This window comes from Pleurodeles waltl, chromosome 1_1 (genome assembly GCF_031143425.1).
Source record: "Pleurodeles waltl isolate 20211129_DDA chromosome 1_1, aPleWal1.hap1.20221129, whole genome shotgun sequence".
Classification (NCBI taxonomy): Eukaryota; Metazoa; Chordata; class Amphibia; order Caudata; family Salamandridae; genus Pleurodeles; species Pleurodeles waltl.
The window spans coordinates 728,269,210-728,295,702 of record NC_090436.1 but is presented as its reverse complement, the minus strand read 5'-3'; the positions used below and the strand labels follow the sequence as shown (position 1 = coordinate 728,295,702).

Sequence of the window (26,493 nt, the reverse complement as noted above, 5' to 3'; positions counted from 1 at the left end):
AGGTCTAATGGCTTTCTCTTTTCCTTAGTTTCAGTTCTCTCTTGCCATCACAAAAAGGTGGCATGATGAGAAGTAACATTAGTCATACTCTGGTAGCGCATCCCTCTTAAGGTACTGGGCAGAGTAATCAACACTTGCTCATCAAGATTACAAAGCATTATGATTGCAGTATTCCAATCTCAATACATGTCAGAAGTACTATTAAAGAGTTGTTAGCTCTTATGACAACACATCCATGGATCAATGAGAATATGTGGAACAAACTACATTGGTCACTCTTCACAATGATGATTTTCAACCAAGTCAACTTTTTAAACAACCACATCTACTTCTATTAGTGCTTGTCAACTCGATTAAGGACCTAGAATTTCAAGGTCTAGAATCTCTTTTAAATGTTCTTAACATCATGTGGCTAGGTTGATTCAGTACTTAAAGTGTAAGTTATCTCCTTCTGCATGTTTTGTTTGTTTTGGAGCCTCTTTGGCATGAGATGGCACATTAGATGTTCAAGGTGCCATGGTGTCTTACCAACTCCTTGGTCAGAACCTCCAGCTCAGGATACTTAAACTACTACTTCCTTTTAACTGCCTGGGTCCATGCTGCCAGTCTGGCTTGTGATGACTAACTTGTAGCAGAGGATGGCAGTGGAATCTGTTTGTCCTGTTTTACACCACTATTCCCAAAGATTTGTTTAATCTTAGTTGACCAGGAGAAGTGTTAGAGCCACGGAATTCAACATGAAAGGTTACCAAGGAGAGAGCAAAGGAGAGAATGGCTTAATGGTTGCTAACATTAAGTTCAACAGTGGGCAAGGTCTATCTAGCTGAGCCTGGTCTGCCAATTTTGGAGTGGGCACATCGATACTCCACATCATTGTTAATCCCAAGGCAATTGATCAGGTCATTGGGTAATGCTAAAGGGTATCAACATAAAATCATCCTGAGAAAAAGTGCAGTAACTTTCAGGTGTGCCGCAAGAAGAGTTCCTATGACCATCAGAGAGAGATAATGATTCTAGAACAGATAGTTCAAGATGGATTGATGTTCAAGATGGAAAGATCAAGATAGTGCAGGTCCCAGAGTGGATCTCTCCTATTGTCATCATCAAGCAATCTGATAGGATGCTCAGATGTTTGTTTGGAAGTGTGTATTATCAAACAGAACATTGTGTAAGACTGTTTCCGCATTCCAAATATCAAGTTTTTTTCCCAAACAGCAACTGTGAAGTGTCTATAACCAGCTAAGACTATATCCAGCTTCAAGATCATTAACAGTTTTATTGCTACGGACGGAGTGTACCAATTTCCTAAGCTACCATTTGATTTAGCCTCAGTGGTCAGGGTATTCTAAAGGCATATGCCAAGTGTTTTGGCAGGGCTCAAGTTTGTTATCTTCTCTGAGATGACATTCTGGTCTTTGGTGACACGGTTAAGGTGCATAATGAAACACTGCACTACTAACTGGTGGAAATCTTAATTCTGGGTCAACTCTTGACAAAGACAAGTGTAGGTTGTTGGTTTAAGAAGTTGAATACTCAGGGTATCTGTAGGAAAGTACCCTCTTTTTGGCATGTTACCCCCCAATTTCTGCCTGATGTCAGTGTGTTTGACTGTCACTGGAATCCTGCTAACCAGGACCCCAGTGTGTATGCTCTCTCTCTCCTCTAAATGTTGTCACTGCATACTGGTAGCCCAGTATTTCACCCAAAATTGGCATACTGGTCACCCTTTGTAAGTCTCTAGTATATTGTACCTAGGTACCCAGAGCATCGGGGTTCAGGGGATACCTATGGGCTGCAGCATTTCTTTTGCCATCCATAGGGAGCCCATGCAAAGGCTTCCACAGGACTGCCATTGCAACTTTTGTGAAATGGTGCATGCACCCCTTCACAGCCACTTACACTGCACCAGGTCACTTATAAGTCACCCATATACCAGGCCTTCCATCCCTGAAGGCTGGGTGCAGCGTACCTGTGTGTGAGGGCACCCCTGCACTAGCAGAGATGCCCCCATTTAATCCAGGACCATTTTTCCAGACTTCGTGAGTGCGGGGACCATTTTACGCGTGCAGTCTACATAGGTCACTACCTATGAACAGCTTCACAATGGTAACTCCGAATATGGCCATGTTTGGTATCAAACATGTTGGAATCATACCCCAAGGCTTTTGCAAGCATTGGTTGTATGATTCCATGCACTCTGGGGCCTCCTTAGAGGACCCCAAGTACTGCCATTATAGCCTTCTGATGTTTTCCAGGCAGCCCCAGCTGCTGCCACCTCACAGACAGGTTTTTGTCCTCCTGTTGCTTGTTTGAGCAGCTCAAGCCCAGGAAGGCAGAACAAAGGATTTCCTTTGGGGGAGGGATGTTACATGCTCTTCCCCTTGGAAATAGGTGTTACAGGCATGGAAGGGGTAGCCTCCCAAAGCCTCTGGAAATGCTTTGAACGGTACAGATGGTGCCCTCCATGCATAATCCAGTCTACATCGGCTTAGTGACCCCCCCCCCCCCAGTCCCTGCTCTGGTGTGTAACTGGACAAAGGAAAAGGGAGTGACTACTCATCTGTCCACCACCACCCCAGGGGTGGTGCTCAGCGCTCCTCCAGAGTGTCCCTGGGTTTTGCCTTCTTGGATTCCAAGTTGGCAGTGCACTCTGGGAGCATCTGAGTGGCCAGTGCCAGCAGGTGACGTCAGACCTGATAGGTGCTTACCTGTTAGCTGACCAATCCCTGATTCAGGGCTATTTAGGGTCTCTCTCTTGGGTGGTTCTTCAGATTCAGATTGCTAGACTCCAGCAGGAATCCTCTGCATCCTTTATTTCCCCTTCTTACCAAAGAAACTGCATCTGGACCCTCCAGGAACTCTACAACTGCAACAAAGAAGCAAAGATGACTTCTACAACATTGTATATTCAGCTCCTGCCAGCAACTGCAACTGTTTCCCAGTCCTGCATCCTCAGAGGACAGCCAGTCTTCAGCCTGCACCAGAAGGACAAAGGACTCTCCCTTGAAGTGAAGGAGTCACTTCCCTGCTTCAGCAGGCACCCCCTCTGCAGCAATGACCGGTGGCTTCGGTCCCCTCTCCTGAAGAAGTGTATGGATCCAGCAACACATGTAGTGGACTGAAGTGGCCCCGACAGTCCTGAAGTCCAGCTGTCCGATTTTGGTGGAGGTAAGAGCATGCCTCCCCATGAAAGTCAGCTCCCCATGTACTTCATGTTTTGCAGGTACCAAGGTGCATGAAGTTCTTCATGCACCGTGCAACACTGGCCCCCAGCAATCCTTCCAGCAACGCACAGCATCCTGTGTGGTTCTCCGGCGGCGTGGGATCCCTTTGTGTAGTGCTGCATGGGCCTACTTTTGGACCTTCTTTGTCCTTGTGCTGTGGGAATCCTTTGCACAGTGCCTGGTCTTCTGAGGGCTCTCTGAGTTGCTGAGAACTCCCTCTGTCTCTTCCTCCTGGGAGAGGCCACCAGGTCCCTCCTGGTCCCAGGCAGCGCCATTTTCTGGCGTGGGACATCATCTGCACCACCCAGGAACCCACATCTCTCTTCCTGGATGCAGTATTGACTGTCCTTCACCGGTGGTTCTTCTTTTGTACCTTCATCTGGGTTAGCTGGGGCTCCTGTTCTCCCTGGACTCTTCAGTGCTTCTTGGACTTGGTCCCTTTCTTCCACAGGTCTTTCGGTCCATTGTTGGTGTTTTGCAGTCTCTTCTGGTTCTTGCAAAATGTTCTATCACGTGTTCTTGGGTGTTCTAGGAAAGTTACTGTGATTTACTCCTAATTTCCTGGGTTCTGGGGTGGATTCTATTATTTACCCTTGGTGTTTTCGAATACCCCCAGCGTCCTTCTACACACTACACTTGCCTAGGTGAGAAATGTACTTTGCATTCCACTCTTTTAGCATACGGTTTGTGTCGCCCCTAGGCCCATTTTTTATTATTGTGATTTTCACGATTTGCACTGTTTTCAAACTGTTTTCACAGCTATTTCTGCATTGTACTATATATTCTGTGTATATTACTTACCTCCTAAGGAAGTATAGTCTGGAAGGTATTTTTGGCATTTGTGTCACCAAAATAAAGTACCTTTATTTTTGTAACACTGAGTATTTTCTTTCATGTGTGTGAGTACTGGGTGACTACAGTGGTACTGCATGAGCTTTGCATGTCTCCTAGTTAGGCCTTGGCTATTCATCCACACTACCCCCTAGAGTGCCTGGCTTCTAGACATTGACGTAATGAAAATGGGTACACTGTTCCAATAAGTAGGTATGCAGGGAGAGAGAGAGAGGGAGTCAGTATTGTCAGGAGAGCCCTCACGCATCCACTAGGATGCTGAGCATCATCATTGGGCTAGCTGCTTCGTCAGACCGGTACTGCAATGTCTGGCGGGCCTACCACACTTCGGTGGTGGCACTCAACCGAAAGTGATGTAATAATTGGAGATAAGGTCTGTGAAAAATACTGTGCACAAGTGTACCCATTTTCATTACGTACATAGGCCTTGGGAGACTGTACACTGGCTACATTTCACTAATAAGGGATAACTGGACCTGGAATAAGGTGCAAGTACCTTTGGTACCCACTACAACCCAGGCCAGCCTCCTACAGTATCGCATATCTGCTGAAGGTGTGAAGCAGAAAATTAACCTGGTGTGTGCCACTATGAATGCAGCTGTGCTGGATGATAAACATAAGCTGTGATTTTTTATGAGGTGAAGCCTGAAGATTTAAGGATTCTCCCCAGGAAAGGGAAGAAATATGAGTGGGGAAGCTTTACAGCAAAAGGTATTTCTCTTACTGAAAACTTCACCAATGCAGGGGGCTATGGGGAAAGTGGTGTTAGTTCCATTTCAAATATGGCTAAAGACCATCTACACAGTGGATGCCAGAAGTGTGGGTGGAAGCAGTTTTCCCCCAGGTACATTAGAGAGTAGAAAAGACTGTATTGTTTACCTTAAACTCCTTGTCCAGACCCTGGTTTCAGCATGGGTCACAAATGACTTCCAGACCTTTTTGAGAGCTTCATCAAGCCTAAACCTAAAGTACTTAGTTACTAACCTTCAAGTAATGCTCTTTCTGGTGGACACTCTGCAGAATCTCACCTTTCGTATAAACCATGGCACCAGATTGGATCCAGTTGATTTTTACAGCAGTGCTCCAGCGTGCCAGTGGGTGCCATTGTGTAGCTCCATGATGACTTAATTTCTCCTGGAAAGTGATGGAGCAGAGTGGATACAGGCTCTCTGTACTCACATCAGCTTTTTTCTTAAGTCTGTTCACAACCTTAGATGTGGGCCTAAAACTTAATCAGATATACCAGTGTCCAGATCTCTAGATTTGGATCTTCATAGATGAGTAAAGAGGCTCTTCCACAGAACAAGGAGGTGGAAGGGCAGCGAGGAATCTGCTGTTAGAGTATACACTAGAATGTGTTAAGGAAGGTAACATTCTTCTGATAGATACTTCTAACCACAGAGTCCACACCTTTAGAAGAGATACCAAACCAGTATCGTCCAAGGTAAAAAGTTCATGGAATCGGCTTAGACTGAAAAAATCCTGCAGTACCAAATGGTCAAATTTCCCTTCCTGTCAGATTCGCTTGTCAACGCCGTAGTGCACTGTAACCCAAGTCAACCCTGACAAATCTCCAGAACAGACACTATGCGTAGCAATGCAATAGTAACAGCCTTGGCCCTGGAGGAATGAACCCTCAATACTTCTGGGGACTGCTTCTAGGACAATGCTTAGCATATCTTAATGCAGAGAGCTACACCCACCTAGACAAATTCATTTTGTGCACTGTCTTGCCTTTCTTTGTCCAAGGGAGCTCCACAAGAAGCTGATTATCCACACGATGTAAAAGCTCCATCCTCCCTTCCGCTACAACCAATGGAGCCACTCCTCCTCCTTCAAATAGTAGGATGAAGCAAAGACTGTTGTGAGGGTGATGGATTGCCAAACATCCAAAAGAATCTCAACATTTGGCAAAAAGGAAGCCCTGGTCCTCGACTCCAGTTTGTCAAGAAAAAAAGGTGGTGTAAGGTGGTTGCACCGAGATGGCCTGAAGCTCACCTACGTGGTTAGTTTAAGTAATCGCAATGAAGAAAAAAGTTTTAAGGCCAGTGTTGCAGGCTAAACACCAGGTCACAAAACTTTCCCAGTGCCCTGCATAAATGGATTCTGTATATGGACACAGTGCAGCAACAATATCATACGTAACCTTAAAGCAGATCAAAACCAATCAACTGCTGCAGCTCAATCTCCATGACAGAAGATCCTCCCAAAGTGGCAGCCTGATTGGACGCAGATGATAATTCCCAGAATTTAAGGGTACAACACTCTCCTGGCCAAAGCCAGAACCATTAGAATGACTTGTGCTTGTTTGTTCCTGAACTTCTTTACAACGTGGGACAAGGCAAGGAGCAGCAAAAAGAAGTACAGGCATCCCGTGCTCTACGCTACCCTGAATACATCTCCTAGAGGAAGCCTTTTTGGAAACTGTAGTCTCAGACAGCCCACACTCTGGATGGTGGTGAAAATATCTAACTGGGTTCTCCCAACTGTTGGAAGATTTGCTGTGCCAACTCGGGACGTAGACACCATTTGTGATCTGCTAAGCGCAGTCATCTAAGTTTGTCGCCCTGGTGCATAACCAGGGATATGTCCAATGGTCAAGCCAACTTCAGAGGCCAAAAGCCTCCAGGCACAAAACCCAGGAGCCCACCCCACCATTTAGAGATGTAAGAAGGTTCACTATTGCTAGGAGATGAGCCCATCTTCAACAGCTAGTATTAGATGTAGGGGAAGACTGATATACCCCAGCTTCCAAAGATGTGCCACGACCATGGTAATACATTTAGTGAACAGGCAAGGGACACTGGTAAGACCGAACAGGAGCATGATGAACTGAAAATGCTCCTGGCCTGACCCACAAGTAACATATGTGGGACTGCAGGAAGGGTATATGAAAAAGCACATCCTGAAGCTCAAGGGCTGCCATCCATTTGCCCGGTTCCGTGGCAGACAAATTCTGGTACAATGTGAAGCTTGAATTTGTCATTCTGCACAAAGATATTCAGAGGGCAAAGATCTAAAACAGGAAGAATGCCCAGTCTTCCTTCGGCACGCTGAAATAGTGGGAATAACACCCATTCCCAATTTTCCAAGGCCGGCACCTTCGCTCTGGCTCCTTTGGACAAGAGACCCTGCAGTAAGACAGCTAGGTTGTCGTCATAAAGCTACTCTGGTGTAGGTGGGTGGCATGGTGGATCAATAAAGAATGGAATGGAGTTATCCCATTGTACAATTTGCAGGACCCATATGTCTGATGTAATCTGCCACCAACCCCAGAGAAAGTGTATTTTACGGTCTCCTTCAGGGTAGCCATGAGCAGTTAAAGCAGCTTAAGGGCTGCTACAGGGCTGGGGGTCTGAGCAGGGTAAGTGTCCCTGATGATTAGCACATTGTCTGCCTGATCACTGTCTCCTACCGCAAAAGGACTGGGGTGCTTGCTGTGGCAATTTAGGGCCTGGCATTGTCTGTAGGCAAAATCTATGCAGAATACCTTCAAGGTACAGGTTTGCTGAGGGAACTTCCAGTAGGATCCAAAAGGCCCAAGGAGCGCACTGTGACTCACCTTTGTTTTCCAGGGCTGAATCCACTTTCTCACTAAACAGGCAAGAGCCATCAAATGGCTTACCCATCGATGAGGACTATACATCCCCAGAAAAATCTGTAGTTCAATCCACACGTGGTAATGGAAGACCATGCTGGTACAGGCTGCTAAACCTAAGCAGTCGGTAGTGACCAGGGTATTACCGAATTACGTACTTAGCCACATGCTGGACATCCTAAATTGTTTGCATGAGGGAGGCCCAAAGGTCCTCAGGGACTGCTGGTAAGTGTTCATGACCATGTCCCAAAACGCATGCATATATTGGCCAAGCCACTGGCATTGACTGACTTCAAGAGCATGCTGGCTGAGGAGAACATTAATTTACTGAATAACAATCATTTTCAACTCTCTCTACAGTAGGGGTTGCAGGTAATGAGTTGGGATTCACCTTGCTGGTAAAGGCTTGAAACACCAAACGCCAAAGAGTTGGATGCTGAATCAGGAAATCAAGGCTGTCTAGCATCTGCCTGTGGCATCTGGCAAACTGCATATTTACTGGTTGGCATGAACAAGGCTTTGCCCATCGATGTATGAGTCAGGGCTTCAGTATTGGGCAACAAGTGCTCAGAGGTAATTTGTCCAGGTTGCAGGACCTCTGTAAGGATGTTACTTTTGACCTCCTCACAGGAATACTGTAGGTCCTGGACCTCTGCTGCACATCTAATGACCACAGCAAAGGAAGCACTGCCTTTGATTGGTGTATAGGGAGAGAAATCAACCCAGTATCAAGCCCACAGGCCTACCTCAAGTCTACATACAAATTGTTGCCATTGTAGTTTGGGGATAATGCATTCCCATCATCCACAGTGTTATCTCCAAATGATGGAAGACTTTGATTAGAATCTGAACCAAAAAGCAGATGGACCTCCTTAGGGCAGCTCTTTGGCAGGGATAGTGTTCTGTTACTATCACATCTAATGGGACCAAGCACATGAATGTGGATTCCAGATGTGACCTCGGCCAAAGCCAAAATAAGTTTGGCTCAGAGTAAGACACTGAAAGCGGTAGAAGGTTTTTCTACAGCATGGGCGGCAACCATACTGGCATCGATGTTGAAGGGATTATAGCAGATTTTGGTCCCAGAGTGGTAATTGCCACCAATTCTGGTGCAGAACCTCAACTAGGTTTGAGGGTAAAGATGGTGCAAAGGATGGATTTGGCCAAAACATTATAGGCACACAGTTTGTCAGGTGAAGAAAAAGAGCAAAAGTCATGATCCATGTCTGAAGACACAGATAGTAAGGAACTGACATCAATGTGCAGGTGTAGAATCTATATCGGCTCAGCGCTGTCACTTCTAGGGAAGAATTAAGTCAAATCGGGCCACAAAATACCACCTGTTGGTGCACAGGAGCACCATATCCAGTGTGGTACCAGGGGATTATTTTAAAGCTGAGGAATCTGTAGTTAGAAGTATCAATCAGAAGCATAAGAAGTAAAGCATGACCGTTTAGTGTGTGTATTATGTAAGGTGGGGGTCATTCAAAAGTCACCATTAGTATGGAAAAAGGGTAGCTCTCTCAGCAGGTTTATAGTATCTTGCCCTCAGAAAATGTATGGCTGGTGCACCAGCTCTTTATTGAAAATAAATATTTCGTAAGCTGGTGCATGTGAGCTATTTAATTGTGGGGACTATGTGATACTGCTTCTGACTAATTAAGCACAATTCAGCTCTCTTTTTCTAAACTCTGATGCTTATGGGTCAGTGTCTCTAGAAGATAAAGCAAAATACTATTTTGGATTATCCATATATGGAGTTAGGACTCACATTCACACCAACTATCAGAATGTAAATGGAGGTTATTTATGTGGATGTCAAACTGGTCATTCACTCCCCATCCCTACCACAATTATTTGGGGGGAAAAGGCGAGGTGGATTCAAAATATTCCCAGGTTCTGTGCGGAGTTAAAAACAAAGGATTTCACAGTGAGCGATAAATGAGATTCCATCATTCGGTGTGCCCCTGAAAATGAGGACTTCTGTATTTGAACTGTTAGTTCAAAACATTTTTATCAAGAATGAATCTGTTGAAAGCACTAAGAGATATCAGGCTGGTGTTCAGTTCCTTCTTTCAGCCTGAGATGTATTTGTATGTCATCTGTGTACAATCGGAAGTGGGATCTCTGCTGCTTGATGATCTGTAGTTTAGTTTAGTTTAATGAATTAATAGAGCGCATGGCTACCCGGAGGCTTCCCAGCGCTTAAGGTAGAGGAATCAGACTCCAAAAAGATCTATGCTGTAAACAAGAATGTCTTCAACTTCTTCCGAAACCCAGATTTCAATTGTTCCTGATGGAGATACAAAGGGAGAGAGTTCCAGAGGTACGCAGCTTTAACTGAGAAAGAACTACCTCCCCAAGTTACTTTCTTAAAATGAGGTATGATCACCAGTGAGGCAGGTGAAGACCTTAGTACCCTCTGAGGGATATAGGGCCTGATACTCTTCCTAAGAAACATAGGACCTTTGTTATGAAGGGCTTTGTGTATCACGCAGATAGCCTTGAAATTAATCTGTTGTTTGATTGGGAGCCAGTGAAGCGAGGCCAATGCTGGTTTAGCCGACAAATGTCTGGGTGTGTTCATAAGAAGGCGTGCAGCGGCGTTTTGCACAACCTGCAGTCTGTTTATTACATAGTTTGGAGAACTGAGGAAAAGGGAATTTCCATAATCTAGGCGAGACAGTATCAAAGTTTGGATGATAAGCCTTCTGGCCAGAAATGGAAGAATATTAAGAGTAAATAGTATGAGTACACATTGAGCTGTGAGGTGGATAGTAAGAGACCAAGGGCCATCCACCCACATGCATTATTAACACATGGATTCTGGTATAGCTATCCAGTCCTCCAGCAGGCAGGAAGTCAGAATTTGTTGATCAGCTGTCAAATGAGCCAGAAAGATCAAGTGTCACTAACTTCTCATAGTCTACAAGGAAAAGAAAGTTCTTGTGATTTATTTGCAATCAATCAATCAACTCAGATTTATATTGCGCGACTAATCAAGAGGGTATCCAGGCACTGCGGTCATGTTGGGCTCAGTCAAAAAGCCATGTCGAGTCCTTTTCGGAATTCCTGCACAGATAGTGCTTTTCAGAGGAGGAGGTCATTGCAAGACTTGGCAGTGAGGTAGGACAAGAATCGTCCTCCCACTGTAGCTGTGGCAGATGCGGTGGTTACGTGCGAGGGTGAGGGAAGCGGAGTGGAGGTGTCCAGAAGGTTGGTGGAAGTTCAGACAGTGGTTGATGTATGCCGGTCTAGTTCATGGAGGGCCTTGTAGGTGTGGGTAAGCATCTTGAAGTGGTACCTTTTATGGATGGGCAGCCAGTGGAGGTTCCTGAGGTGAGACAAGTGGCTGCGTTCCGAGCAGTTTGGAGTCTCTTCAGGAGTTGGGGGGTCATTCCTGCGTAGAGCTTGTTGCCGTAGTCCAGGTGGCTTGTAACTAGGGCTTGAGCGACAGTTTTCCTGGCATTGAGGGGGGAGTCATTTGAAGACCTTTTGGAGCAAGTGGAGAGTGAGGAGGCAGGTGGAGGAAACTGAGTTGATCAGGCATTTCATGGTGAGGTTGTAGGTGTGGACTGTGCGAGTCTGAGCTCAGAAGGTCACCAGGTGTCTACCCACGGGAAGGTGTTGTTCCCAAAGATCAGCCCTTTGGTCTTCTCAGTGCTGAGCTTCAGGCAGTTGGTCTTCATCCAGTCGGCAACGCTCGTCTTGCAGTTGTGGAAGTTCGACCTCGAGGTGGTGGGGTCTTCTGAGAGGATGAGCTGAATATCATCTGCGTAGGAAATGATGTTGAGGCCGTGGGTTCAGACCATGTAGGCTAGGGGTGTCATGTAAGTGTTCAATAGAGTGGGGATGAGTGATAACGCTTGTGGGACACTACAGGTGCTCTTAGGTTCTGAGGTGGCGGGCGGTAGGAGGGTTCATCCTGTGAGTAAAGATGTGATCCACTTGAGGGCATGTCCTTGGATCCTGATGAGGTGGAGTCTTTTGATGTGTGTCTGGTAGGATAAAGTGTTGAATGCAGCAGAGAGGTCACGAAGGATCAGAACCGCTGTCTCCCCATGGTATAGGAGGGATCTGACTTTGTCAGTGGCAGTGATCAGGGCGGTCTCAGTGCTGTGGCTTGTGCGGAAGCCGGATTGGAAGGAGTCCAGCAGGCTGTTTCTCTCCAGATGTTTGGTGACTTTAAATAAGTTGCTTCCTGCTACTCTGTGAATTTGGAGAATAGTGAAACTCGTAGAATCCATGATAAACATTAACTGGCTACTTTCCAGAGTTGGATTAATGAATTTGATGAAATAGTGATCACCTTTCTTCTACAGCCTGTATTGTGCCATACTCATTTCGGAGTTTAATTTGAGGTTCCTTGAGTTTATTCATATAGGGATAAAGCATCCGACACAGCTGTGACACTTGTTTACACAGAAGAGCACTCAGCAAAGAGTTCAGGTTGCCACCGAATAAGTTGCAGACACAGTCAATAAACAGCCTCTCCAGAGGGAGCCATTATTTATTCTAATTGCCTAACTAGATATGCAAGTCTCCAAGAATGGAAATTCTATTGACTGCGAATGTGGTGCTAGATTAAGCAAGTCCTTGAGCTTCTCTGGCTTTATCTCTAGTCCTAAAAAAGATTGCTAGAACAAGCAAACTTTACCATTGCACACCAAATGATGAGCCAGTATTAGAACTTTGTTTTAGAAATAGTTGCTGACTTCACTGATTCTACGAGGTTCCACTATTTTCCAAATTCATTAACAGTAGCAGGAAACGGCTTATTTAGAGTAAAGCAGCTCCAAAACTACAACTCTGATAACAAGGTAGACATTATGGGCATCAAATACATTGTGGATTCTCAGGTAGCGTGTATCCATTACCAGAGAATAGTGAATAGCTGGGAGGCAGCTCTGATTTCTTCAGTGGAAGGGTTTGGGTAGGAGAGTTTTTCCGAAAACACTTATAGTATTCAGCAAAAGTCTTAACAACTAAAGCATTGGTTCATCCACAACAGTGCTATTTCACGTCTAGGAAGTGTTTCAGGGGGAGGTGGCTTTTAGATTGGCAACGTGGCTATTTCAGTTGCGTCTTGAATAATTATTTCTGCATGTATTTGTGACGTGGATATTAAATTCTGCTTCTAGTGCCTCTACATAGGAGTTCATGCAAAAAGGAGAAGTGGGGCAAGAAAGCTCTTCTTAGGTTTTGGCTTTTTTGCCTATATGCTTTCTGGGCACAGGGAAGAATGTTGAGGTGATGTGGGTATTAAAGTTCAGTTCTGTAATATGGGAAGATTTACTGCAGTCACCCAAGCGACAAAGAGTGGTAGCTTCACCAGGATATTCATAGATCTTAAAGTTAAATGGGGCAGGTTACATTAGTCATGCCTAATCATACAAAGACTCAATAATCAGCAAGTACACAACAGAGTGGACCTAAGATGCACGCTTCAAAGATTAAGAAAACAGCATAATCTGGCTAACAAAATCTACGGTTTTTATTCCACCTTCAGTACTTGTGCAAAAGGAGGAACAACCAACAAGGTTGGGAAAGGTAGTCCTTAAAGAATAAAAAGATTCCAGTATGAACAAAGTGGTACAGTGGGGGTGTAAACTGTAGAGCTTAGTTGGAGAAAGGTTTGCATGGTAGGGCTTAATTTGCTTTTTAAAAGTGACTAGATAACAACAATGATCTCTTGTTATGGGTTAGTTACTATAACCACTTATTAGATGAGTTGCAAGACAGACCACCTAGATGACACTGCCACAGATGACACTATCACTGTAGGATGTGAAGAGGGACTGCAGTCTGCACTGTGGATACTACAAAACAGGGTAGCTAGGGAATCATTTTGCTACTTTCTGATTCTTAAAGGACACACTAAATTATTCCAAGTTAACAGGGTGCTACTTCTTGACTTTATGAGGCTGTATCCTCAGGAGAGGGCTTAACTTTTACTAATGATTGATCAGCCGGAAAGAAGACACTCCAGGGTGAAATATGTACACCTGGAAGCAACTATCAGAGGCTCTCGGATATCACATTTATGTGGCACTGAAAGAGAAAATTCATAACAGACAACAAAAACATGAACTCGTCAAATTTAGGTCTGATTTGGAAGACATTGATGGCAGTCATAACATGGGCATGATATACAAGGAAAATCATTACAAGAAAGTAGCTTCTGAAGTGTTTACTTAAACTGCGAGGGTACCAACCCACGAACGGTCAGTCTGACTTTGCATATGTATGGGTTTTAGGCTGTGATGTCCTAGCTGTGTATACAAAGTGGTGATAAAAAGCTTCCATACAAGGTTTAACACAAAAATGAGATGACGATTTATTGCAATAATTTTCAGAATTAATAACTCACAGGTGGCAGAAGAACAAGCTGCTATAAAAAGATTTTTAAACTATGGATTACGTTACCAAATTGCCCTAGAAAATGCAACAGACATTTTGTTTTGATCTTTAAAAAGAAAAGGCTGTTCAATTTGTGTCATGCCGAGGAGTTTCCTATTTACAGAGGCTATGAGCATGAAATGTTCTGAAATTTTGTTTCATTCTGGTTAGGAAGAACACAACATTGCATATATACTGCGAAACTATTCTGTGTAAGGAAACTCCAATTATGGTTAAAATTAGAGTTTCAGATACACAGAAACTCACTAGGTCTTGAGCACCCACTGTTTATGGCCTGCAGATAATGAGTTCAATTTCCAGAATAGCCAAATCAGCTGTTCCCACTTACAAGCATGGTAAAAGGAGTATTGTTAAACTGTTTAATGGTAAGAGATGTCATTAACAATTTAGAGAGAGGGCAAACTGCAGTGTAAAGTACTATAAAATAAACAAGTTTATCAAGTTATTTCTTCAATTAATATTACCATTATTCTGTAGAAGAGTGGTATTATCATGACTAAGAAAATTTGTTGGCAAAGGAACCTTGCCCCTAAAATGATGCAGACTACAGCAATTTTAGTAACCAGATCTCTGCCTGCAGTACCTTGAGGTCTGGTGGCTTTTAGTGCTGGGAAAAGCGGTTTGTCGCACCACGAGCATTTGCTGATGGACAAATACAGTTTTTGACATTGCCACAAACTGGTCAATTCTCATCTCTTGCTGTTAGATGTGAGCAGTTTACTCACCAAAGGTTCAGAGCACTGAGTTAGGTACAAGGTGTGTCTTTTTCACTGCCACAGCTAGGAGAAAATGTTTCAAGCACCATTCGGGAAACTGGGGCTAATAACGAGGTGCAATTACTGGCAGCTCCTATTTGGAGAAATAGTCCTTCGAATGGATGCAGCCAAGCGCACATTCACAATGAAGTCTAGATTATTTTTAGATAGGGCTTTAGTCATGAAAAGATTCTCATGTGAGCCTTCCATTGTGTTTTTGCAATAAGAGGTGAAGGGCTTTCAGTACTAATTAAACCCACTACAAGGTTAGGGCTTTTTCCCTACACTGGTCTTGATGAATGCCAGGGACACTAAACAGTTTTAGGGGCAAGAAACATTTTGACCCAACAGGATTCTCTGGATAATTGTGCGCCCAGTGAATCCATTAGTTTTCAATCTTGCCAAAGAAAACAGCCACTAATGAAAAAAATTTACATTACGTATTACCACAGGTAATTTTAACCACTGTTCTTCTTTTTGGCCCAATCTACCATTGCCATCCCGAGGGACATTAAGAGATAATTCTCATAAGGGGACTTCAAGAGGTCACACAGGCTTTTTTGAACCTTGGGATAAAAAGATCTCTGTAAACAACTCAGTTAGGATGCTGGTCAGGTATTGCACCTCACCCGAAGAGTAGCAGGTCCCAATGACTAAGCATGCCACCTCCATCAGTGAAGGACCCTGTATCATAACAAGGAATGCCACACAATTATGGGCTCATTTCATTCTGTAGCCTTAAAAACTATTGGTTGATCACTGTCAACTCCAGAAATAGATATATAGCTATTTGACAAACTTACCTGGTATTTAACAAGTTTCAAGACCTGTGAGTAAGAGAGAAACATCTGACTCATCTGCACTGGGAATGGCATCAAGGAGCACAGAACAAGAACTATTTACCACATGAATTGAAATTTTGATTCGTATCTCAATAAAAAAAATATCCATTGTGAGGAAGGCATGAACTTGTCCCTATTACAATGCAGGCAAAGCCCTACTGACCACAAACCTCATTGTGCATCCTTCAATTACCATGAACAGTCAGGTTTGAAAGGTATTTTTGTAGCTGGCTCTTGATAAAGAAGGGTATGACATGCTCACTTCAGCCACAGCCTTGGAAGAACTTTGAAGACAGCAAAGTCCTACTTTGTAAGTAAAAGATATTTCTTTAATTTACTGAGGATGTGCTAAATCAGGAGGAGAATCCAGCAGTGAAACTTCACCCAGTACATGGAAAATAATTGTGGAAACTTTTGACAGAGAATTCTTACTTTCTGTTTGCACTTTCTCAACACATCAGCAGATCACGCGTTACTATCAATTACTAAATCTGGCTTCTGAGATATTCTTTCTGAATATTTAATTATTAACCATTTTAAGAGCAATTCTCCATCCACAATGCTGATTGATTCTGATGAATTGTGTGTTATATACTCACTTAGAGTGAATTTCCAATGACCTCCTTCAATTGCTACTGTTTACAAAATGTTTCAGTTTATTAGCAGTAGTATCAGTGGTTGTATTGTGGGAACTTTTGAAACTTAGTTGCCTAGTTCTTACATTTTCTGAATTCACTTATATAGTGGCTTGCCACCAACACCTCCTGTGAGTTTGCCTTTACATTATGTCATGAAATACTGGACTGGTACAGAGTACCATTACACCCAAAAGATCAGTTGGCACCAGCTAACAGGCTGGTAACCGGAACATACAGCTAACACTGATGATAAAAAGATTATATTCATGATTTACAGAAAAGAAGAGAATGAGTATTTTTTAAATTCCCAGGGGAATATGGCATGGCAGGAACCAAAACAAGAAATTATTTTCACTTTTCCTCTGTTTGAAAACAAAGGGTATAACCAGGAGATATTTGCTTGAATCACCAATGATACAAACTGGAAAGATAACAGTGGAGTCACCTTATGAAAAAGGAAGACTTTTGTCTAACAAAGAGTGATGTACTATGCACATACGCTTGAAAATAGCCTGGGCACAAACGTGATACATTCAGAACATGCTGGTTGACTGACTGTAAATACTGATGGGCACGATACTAACAGGGTCCCTTGGTTACAATAGAGAAATGTTGTTCAAAGAAAAGGAATGCACCGTAAATATTCTCTTGCAAATCACATGGTCCTGAACATAAACTTAAAAGATGATTCCAAGTTATATGGGACACCATGTTTGACTTTTGTGCATTTGATAAAAATCCAATTCATGCTGGAATTTGCATTCCCCCCTAACTATAGTTGAGCTAACTGGAGTAAAATGTTATATTACTTACTTTGTGAAATAAAAAAAACTGGACAGAAGTAAAATGGCCACGATTACATGAAATTATCTGGTAACCTAACATGAACACTAAACCAGTGAACAGATCAAAGTAGCAGGATGAAAGGAGAAAACCTCTGCACCACTAATCAGCAGTGGATAGTCTGACGGAGGATATCTTAGGAAGGCCAGTCTCTCCTGTCTCTCTTCCTTGGTGCCTCGTGCCCTTCTGTCAATCAGCTCTTCACCCATCTTCCTAGTACAGAAAGAAGCTTCGTAATGGCCACCGATATGGTTATAAAGAGTCAGGTAGTAAGTCTATTACAACTGTATCATGTAGGTTTTTAGCTTACATTTAGATGCAGTGTTTAGTGTCCATGAGTTGCGATGGTAGTTTAAATACACTTTAATAAATGTGGGCATAATATCAAATAAGGAACATCAAACATATTTTCTGAGTGTTCACATACCACTGGTAATTTGTTGTTTTATTTTATCCATTATCCCTCCTCCCATCCTGCATTTGGTGAAGTGCCTTTTGTATACACCAAGTTAATTCTCTGAGGACAAGTTAAAGGCTAATTTATGGATTGATTTTATAGATAATTTTGGTTGCACAAACAAAGAAAACAACTAGGTATATACCAAGTGGCAGTGGTTCAAATAATGAAACAATTGTATTATACAACATAACAGTACAAGTAAATTTAGCCAGATTAAAGAACTGTATATACTACATACTTGGAATATAGTAACCTAATATTTTTTTAATTTATCACCGGCAGTGATAGGACCACCAAACTATCCAATATGTTGTAAAAATGTAGTAAAATCTTCATATACTAAACTGCTATTTGTTACTGTCAAACATAAAAAATAAAACAGCAGAAAACTGAAAGAAGACATTTATTGAATTAAAGTCAATATTTTCCTATTAATATCTACAAGTCAACACTAAACTGACTTTATTCAAGAATGAACACAATGTACAAAAAATGTATGTTTTTTTTGTTATAAAAATATGTTTTTTTTTTGTTCTGGCTACAGCTTTGATGAATATAGGATAAACCAGCTTTCCAAGGTATAAATGGGGTGACAACCAAAGTTAAAAGAAAATCCAAACATTCTTGCAAAGAAAATCATAACGGATAATGTTGGGTAGGAATATGAAATGTATCAAAATTATAGGGTAGTGCTCAGGAGAATTGTTAGCTAATACTGTAAGAGCTATTTGTCAGTATCATGATTTTTTAATTGTAAGTAGCAGAGAAAGGCAAGGTTATCAGAATTTGCCGGGCCTTCTAAATTCTCTCTGCCCTTAGCTATAGTTCGGTATCCAAATATACGTAAAAGATAATATAATTGTGTTAAATTTAACACTGACAGTCTGTATCTCGATAACGGTTGGTGAGAAAAATGTACCTTTCCCTGTCAGTCTAGAAACCATGCATTCCAAGACAATTAAGAAATTCCTATGTTGCACCACGGCAGAGGATAGCAGAGAGTAAGAAATCATACAAATCGTAGGTGATAGTTGGCATCCATATTAATTGAAATGACTGGTATCAATAGCATGTTGAGCCTCATTTGTATTAAGCAGAACGCTTTCTAAACCAAATGAAAAACTGTTTGTTGAAATTGGCACTCTATTACCGATGATTTTTGCCAGCTTCACACTGTCAATTTACATTTTGGAAAACCTCTGTGACGTGAAATGGATACTTGAATGCAGTGCAATATTAAAACACAATTTCTACAACCAGTGAAAGGAAAACATGCTTTAGAACCTGAGCAAAATGCTTTTTACCAACTAGGTAAAAAGTCACCCTGTATGCTAGCTTCCCCTCCTCCCGCCGATGGCGTCAGACGCCAGTTTCACAAAGTTGCCGTTTTGTTGGCAACTTGGCCACTAAACATTTAGTACACAAAAACATGATAACTGTGCAAGAGGACTATAAGGTTTTAGTTAATAGTTCGACATGCTGCTACTGGAGAGGTTAACCTCAACCTAGGCAAAATCAATCAAACCTAAGCAGCAAACTTGATGGTGTTTCGTTTAAACAGACAGAAGCACAGACACGACACTTTTTGCACATTACTGCACTGATTTACAATCTTGAGGTCAGAGCTTTCAAAATAAATATACTGAACATTTACAACAGAATGCCTTACTGATGCAAGCTTGTCATTATTACTCATCTTTATTGTGTCAAGACCAGTTGGGTTATTAAACTAAAAGGACAATCTCTATTGCAGCTAAATTACAAGTCTTATTTTTGCTGATTTTTTCAGTTGACATGGGTGCCGCAGCAAACCTTTCATCATCACGAGCATCATCAAGCTGGCAGCCGCTAGCGCTTTATTTTATTTTATATCCTTGGCACCAAGAAGGCAGTTTCCACACAAAGGCAAAGCATGCGGGCCGTCGACTGTGCTGACATTCCAAGAGCAAAAGTATCCTTGTGCTTGCATGAACCCAGCCCTTCGAAAATGTTATGAAGAAAGAAAAAAAGATCAATTGGGAGCTTGCTCATCGAGCAGTCACGAGGAAAATTGTTGGATGGGTGGAAACTTGAAAAAAGCTAAAGAAATTATATGCACTCGCAGAAAAAGATAACATTAGTCCAATCTTTTGCCCATATTAAAAAAAAAAAAAATCGATGTCCGTAGTTCGTAGTTCTGGCGGAGGCCTAACATGCGTGCACCACTGGGAGGCGCAGTCGTACAGAGGCATCCTCGTGACAGACTAGCACACGCTTGACTGCAGTAATCACAAGGTCAACGAGCCACTGACAACTCTCTTTCTGTCTCGTTCACCACGAAGAATACAAAGCAGTCAGTGAGGCAAAAACGGAGGGACACAGGAGATGATACAATAAAATTCACAAGAAAGAACCTGTGGGAAGAGGAAAAGGACAATTATAGGAGGCAAATATGGCGTCACTGTGTTTTTGGTAAATATACAACTGCTTGCTAACAAGACTTCTTTCCCATTTTTGGGTTGAGCGCGCAAGCGCTTCCAATCTGTCTTTCTGTTGGGCTTTTAATCACGCCCATGTCAAGCTCATCACTGTTGTTCGTTTGTGGGCCTGTCTATTAAAATTCTCTTGATTTCATTGGTGAGAGGCATGCATCCATCATGGCTTTTCCGGTGTTTAACCCTCCTCGATAGCACCAACCAATATAAATGCATTTTTAAAAGCATATGATTGCTTGCGTGTCTATGCTCGTGTTTGTTGCTGTTTTTACATTGTTTTTAGGTAGTGTTTGTTTTTTTGTTTATTGTCATGGTTATTTGTTTATGTTGCGGTTGTGTGTAAATGTATTTTAAAAACAATTTTGTGTGTGTTTATACGGTAACCGGAGCTGTGTGGTGACAAACTAAGCAGATAAACACACAAAAGGTTGCTTTTCAAAATATATTATGCGGAACGTGATAGCAAACAAAACATAATGTTACGTTGTAGCAACCATAATAAAGTGCTATAATGTAGCAGTGCTTTCTTTTGTGATTGCCTTTGTACGCGCAAGAAAGCACTGCTACATTATAGCACTTTATGCACTTTTGACTTGTGCTACCACTTGGAATAAAACCACTGTTTTTATCTAACAACATGAGTGCACACCTTAGATGGGTACATGTTCTGAAGACAATCTCAAAAGAAAGCGCTGCTATATTATGGCGCTTTACTACAGTTGCACACTATAAAATTATAATATAACATATAGCAACTGTAATAAAGTGCTATGATGTGGCAGCACTTTCTTTTGAGGTTGCTTTGGAACATGTACTTGTCCATGTTTTTCACTCACTTTGCGTAATATAAACAATGGTTTTGTTCAAGGTGGTAGCAAAAGTAATAAAGCTCTACATGCTGCGGTTGTGTTTAAATACACTTTAAACAACACATTTTGTGTGTTTATATGGTAACTGAAGCTTTGTGGTGACAAAATAAGCAGATAAACACACAAAAGGTTGCTTTTAAAAATACATTTACGCGGAACATGACATCGAACAAAATATGTTATATAGTAGCAACCATAATAAAGCGCTATAATGTAGCAGCGCTTTCTTTTGAGACTGCCTTTGTACATGCAAAGAATGAGCTGCTATATGATAGTGCTTTATGCGCTTTATTCAGCTAGAGGAAAGTATGCAACTTGTGGAAAGTTAAGTGGAAGTGCTTTAGTTATATGCAGGGCAACTGGGATTATGTGGCAGGAAAAGAGCAAATTATGAGGCAGGATTGACAAATTTATGTGGCAAGAATAGTCCAGTTAGGCATTTACAACGCCAATAACTAACTCTCAGAAATGCGAGACCTACTGCATTGCAAATGCTTGTTTCACAATGATGCACTAAAGAAAAATTGGTTCAAAGCTGCGTAATTGGGACTTTCACATCCCTGTAGAGTCATAACCAATTAGGTACTATGCTCTGAGCTCTCTCATCATGGATAACCTGTTTAACACAACATCACTTATTTTATACCCTTCTGGATTTCTGCTGCCCCTCACTGGTAGATGGAATATCGGGTTTCACATTTATGCACCTCTTCGCCTTCATAAGCACCATCCACCTCGACCTCCTCAAACAATGGTGTAACATTAGCCCCCACGGAGTGGGGTGGGGTGTGGCAGGAGAGCTCCAGGGGTCCTTCCCTCAGCCCAGTACACTGAGCAATGTGATAGGTAGTGGGTCAGAGGGGTGGCCCCCCTCCATGTACTTTGCAGGGGGCCATCTCAATTTTTGCTACTCCACTGTCCTCTTTATCAGAAACACGCATCCTCAGCTTCTTTCCCACTTGGCCAAGATCCTGATCATCAGCCTCATAGTGAGCAAGCAAGAGTACTTTAACAGCCTCCTCAATGGTTGTAGCATCACTACCAGGTTTAGCCTGCATTACCCTGTTAATCCACTCAACCTTCACCGCCTCTTTCTTGCACCTACCATGGAAGCAGAATCGGCAAACAGACACATTCCTTCTATAAAATCCATGCATAGCTAGACAGTTCCCATCACCCCAAAACTAACTGTCCAGCCTCTGTCAAGCTACTTGACGGCTCATCATGAGTAGGGTCCTGACCCCTCCTATCAGTTCGCTGGGATGTTCTTCCATAGGAGCAGCTGGCACTAACCTCATCACACCCTAGACCAAGCAGGAGGTCAAAGAAAACCCTCTCTATTAGGAAGGTGTATTTCTGAGATGCACTCAACCTCTCCAATGTTTGACACTCGTGCAAGCCTGTATAGTTAATAGTGGGTTATTTGCATTGCTTAACTACAACCAGCTGCACTTGGAGAGACATTAGCATGCATTGTGGGTGGACAAATTCAGATCGGCACATTCAGTTAGCACTCTTTTCACCTTTCAGTCTTCTTTCAGAGTTCACTTCCTTTCACTTAAGTAATTGCCATTGTTCAATTTCCACTGAAATAATATTATGACATCATGAGGTTTTACTTTAATGAACTCACTTCAGAGGGACTTACCTTTCATGGGAAGCTTACTTCGCATAACATTTAAGATGGTAAAATACCCAAACATCTGTTCTAGAAAGAGTCATCACTTCACTAAACAAGCACCATTTCAGAGACCTCAGCGGATATCGGGGCCACGTAAATTGTCACAGATGCATGCATGCAATAAGGTCCCATAGTATTTGTCAATCTTCCTTTAAACAGTTAGTATTTAATTAAAGAGAAGCATTATATCAGAATATTACTTCAATAAAAACTGAACTGCATTAATTCTTCAAGTGGAAACAAAAGTTTGTCTATTAAAAATTGTATTGTATGGAGTGATTAAATGAAGATTGAAGAATAACATGCTACGGTATTCATTATTTCACAATACAATAATGTACTTTATTAGTGACAATGAAAAGGATATCTCTTCCCCCGATTCAATATTTTCGCCTGCAAGTTATGAGCACAGTCAGTCATTATACTGCTGAGCTAGCTTGTCGGATATCTAACTAGAGAGGTATTACTGTATCACAGGTATGAGAAAACAGTTTCAAATGATACATTACCTACAGACGATGCTTACCAGGTTATCCTGCCTTTGTATCCACAAGTTGCATCTGGACGTTTCCTGACATGCCACCTCCATAGCCTCCTTTTGATTGCATTTGGTTCTGAATTGAATTGACCTGCGGGAAAGAAAGAGGATAGGTAAGAAATTAACATAGAAAAGCAGAGCAGGCAAAAGTCGCGTGCCTGGAAATGGAGCAGACTCGTCCACATTTAGGATAACATTCGATTCTCCTGTCCAACCTAAATCTGTGCTGATCTCCTCTCAGAATTCAGTTAAGGGCTGACTGACAGCTGGCAGGTAGAGTGCACACAACAGCATGTTTTCTGTGGTAGACTGACAGCCGAATTATAAGGCTGCAAAACTCAGGACTGCGAAGGGCCCATCACAGCCATGATGCAACCAATTATTCTTTCATGTACTTTCTATTTAAACGAATCAATTGCAGCTGCTATTAGATTGTGTAGAACAGGATACGGCCAGAAATTCAAATTGTGTTTTTAAAAGAGACAGAATGGCCATTTGCCTAGTGAAACAATGCACAGTTCTCCACTAAATCAGTAAACAAAGACAGCAGTTGTTAAAGTGGAACAACAGCTCTTATGAAAACTTGCTTCTAGTACTAGGCAACAATGGGTTCACACAAAGGAAAAAAAAGTTGGCAGAGCTTTGACAAAAGAAACGCAATAGCTTCCAAGCCTAATAAACGGTGAATAAACTAGATACTGCGTGACGGGTGGTACACTCACTCGTTTACAAGCACCGGCCATGCCAGTCCTTCGAGATCACAACCAACAGTGCCCTCTTCAGTTACTGATGAGTTTCTGAACTCAGTACTTCACCAATCGTGCAATCCAATACTCAGCCACCCACTGACTCTTTTCACATTCAGCCACAATAAAACAACCACACATACTCAATAATACTGTGTAAGATGAATTAAAAGAAAAGTAGAAAAACATTGCCAGGCTTCTACTTGCAATTAAGAATAAGTAAAAAGTCAAATGTAGCAGTGAGTGGCCGGTTTGTGTATCCTGATTAATTACTGTATAAATCCAAGATGAATGACATATTGCTTTTAATTGTGGCAGTCACGTTGGAACAATAAAGCAACGATATACTATGAAGAGTACGCTTCAAGACAGCCAGTCAGTTTAGAACCAATGGACATGCGGAATGCGGTGGAGTGCAGCAAAATAAGCGGTAAACGAGTGTCCAGGTAGCACTGTCAGTGAAGGTGCCATACGCAACAAAAAAACATATAAAATTAAAAAAGAAGGAAATAAAAAGGGGTGGTATATACAAGGAGAACATGCAAAATTAGTGATTGATGCACGGGGGCTTGGTGCTGACATGCACTCAGTGTCAGACAGATGTACACAAGTGATCAGGCAAAACGCCATGACTCAGAGGGCAATGAAGCAAATGGCTGAAGTAGGTGGACGCAATGCCTCACGATATATGCTGTGATGGTTAGACAGAATGTGAGCCACACTCAGACGAATGGCACAGAGAACAAATCCATGGTCCCTCTATGTATGCATGTGTATACATTCATTTTCATTCTTTTTTTTTTTTTTTTTTTTAATTACAAGAGAGTGGCAGACGACTATATTGTCAGGTCGGACTTTAAAAGCCCTTTAATACACTGACATTTAAACGCAATGCTGAAAATACAAATTTGCATGAAATTAAAGGTGGCATTCCAATAAACAACCCCTCTTCACTGGCTTCACAAGGATTCTCTAGTACACATCTTCTATTGCCAGGGTCTCTAAGAGGTGGCTGACAAACATCAAACCCCTTGCCTCGTATATAAATCTGTCAGATTCAATGTAACAGAAATCCATATTTTAACACAGTGTACGATAAGTCCACTCTTATAGGTTCATTGTCTTTAACATATATTTTTCCACTTTAAATAAATCTGCCCTACTGCGTTTGTAATAATAATTTGCAATAAACTAAACATACAAGGGAAAGGGCATAGCTTTTTCCTTTAACCAGTCAGGTTTGAAGCCTTTATCACAGGGGTTTCACATCACCAACTATGGCCTACTGTTTAAACATACAGTTTGTCGCAAGACAACCAGCAGGCATGGATGCATAACAGATGCATAAAAATATAAAACTCTTCCTAAATGGGTCCAACAAGGATTCTTACGCTGAAAATCTTCTTCCATGAGAGTTTGTCACCAGGGAAAGAAACAAAATCTCTTGCTTGCTAAGATTCCAAAATACAAGTCAAGACTACTGCCTTTCTTATAACGTTTCATAATAAACACATCAGACCTACGGTATCAAATATAAGTTATCCCAATGAATTAATCACATCTATAGCTTTTCTCATTGGTGTATCAAAATACCAATTAGGCCTAATGTATTTACATAAGCTTCCCATAAGTAAACATTTATAAAATTACAAATATGTACAAACTTACAACTGGGAAAACAATTCACAAGTCATCATAAACAGATCTAACAAGGATTATTAAAATGCAAATCTTCAAACTTCAGGGTTTGTCAGAGGGGGTAACTGACACCACAAACCCTTGCCTACTATGGTAATCTGTGTAACAAAATCCCTCCCTCAAGGCTTAAAAAAAGAACAACAATCAGCCTTTCAAAATCTACTGGCTACAGGAAAGTCGGCTTTGTTGTAAGGTTTTATAATAAACAGATCACAGATACGCCATCTGCCTTTATGTCTCCCCAATTAAGCACTCAAGCCTACAGCCTTTATCATTGGCTCGTCATCATGACCAATTCATGCCTACTACAATGGACCAAGAAATTCCCACAAGATAACCATTTGCATACAGTCCCACAACATTACAAATATGCAGAAATTTACAGTTGGAAAAACAATAAATAGCATCTGCTATGCTGGCACAGAAGGGATTCTGTCAAGAACGGAGGAGAGGATTACGTTTTATCTTTCATCACTTTTTTATTACAGTAGTCAACCGTTTTTAATAGAAAAAACAAACTCTGTTTCCCAAGAACCTCTGGGAAAACCACAACAACTAATGTCCAATCGCAACTGTCCACGACTCCAACAGTCCTTTCACAACGTCTAGACTCCCTCTTTCTTTGTTGCTTCAGCAGCCATTCAGTTAAGTACATAAACATAAAATAGTTAAGGCCTCTATTTTGGGTGGCAGTGTTCAGGTTTCCATCCCTTGTTTGATCCTTACTGCCTTTTTTCCCCTGATTTAGGTGTCCAAGGGATCATTTTAGGCAATCGTATGGGGGGGCGGGGTAAATTTCTCCCAGGACGGTAGTGTGCAGAGTGGCAATGCAGCCAGTAGAGGGCACCTGCACAA

General features: G+C 42.0%; 1 protein-coding gene and 1 long non-coding RNA gene across 6 annotated transcripts in view; one reads left to right on the top strand and one right to left on the bottom strand.

Moving 5' to 3' along the window:
- Positions 1 to 18,019: 18,019 nt before the first annotated feature.
- CDC42SE2 (CDC42 small effector 2) overlaps positions 18,020 to 26,493 on the bottom strand; it is a 301,018-nt gene continuing 292,544 nt past the window's right edge. For 4 of the 5 annotated variants that reach the window (XM_069227318.1, XM_069227336.1, XM_069227329.1 and 1 more), the window contains 2 exons: positions 23,183 to 23,285; positions 18,020 to 20,025 (listed from right to left, as the gene is read on the bottom strand). In XM_069227318.1, coding sequence (XP_069083419.1) covers positions 23,187 to 23,285 — 99 coding nt within the window. In that variant the 3' untranslated portion in view covers positions 18,020 to 20,025; positions 23,183 to 23,186. Of the gene's footprint in view, positions 20,026 to 23,165; positions 23,286 to 26,493 lie in introns of all 5 variants that reach the window. The other variant, XM_069227321.1, reaches the window with a different exon arrangement.
- LOC138286974 (uncharacterized) overlaps positions 19,950 to 26,493 on the top strand; it is a 54,522-nt gene continuing 47,978 nt past the window's right edge. The window contains exon 1 of the long non-coding RNA XR_011202167.1: positions 19,950 to 20,083. This is a non-coding gene — a long non-coding RNA (uncharacterized lncRNA). The remainder of the gene's footprint in view (positions 20,084 to 26,493) is intronic.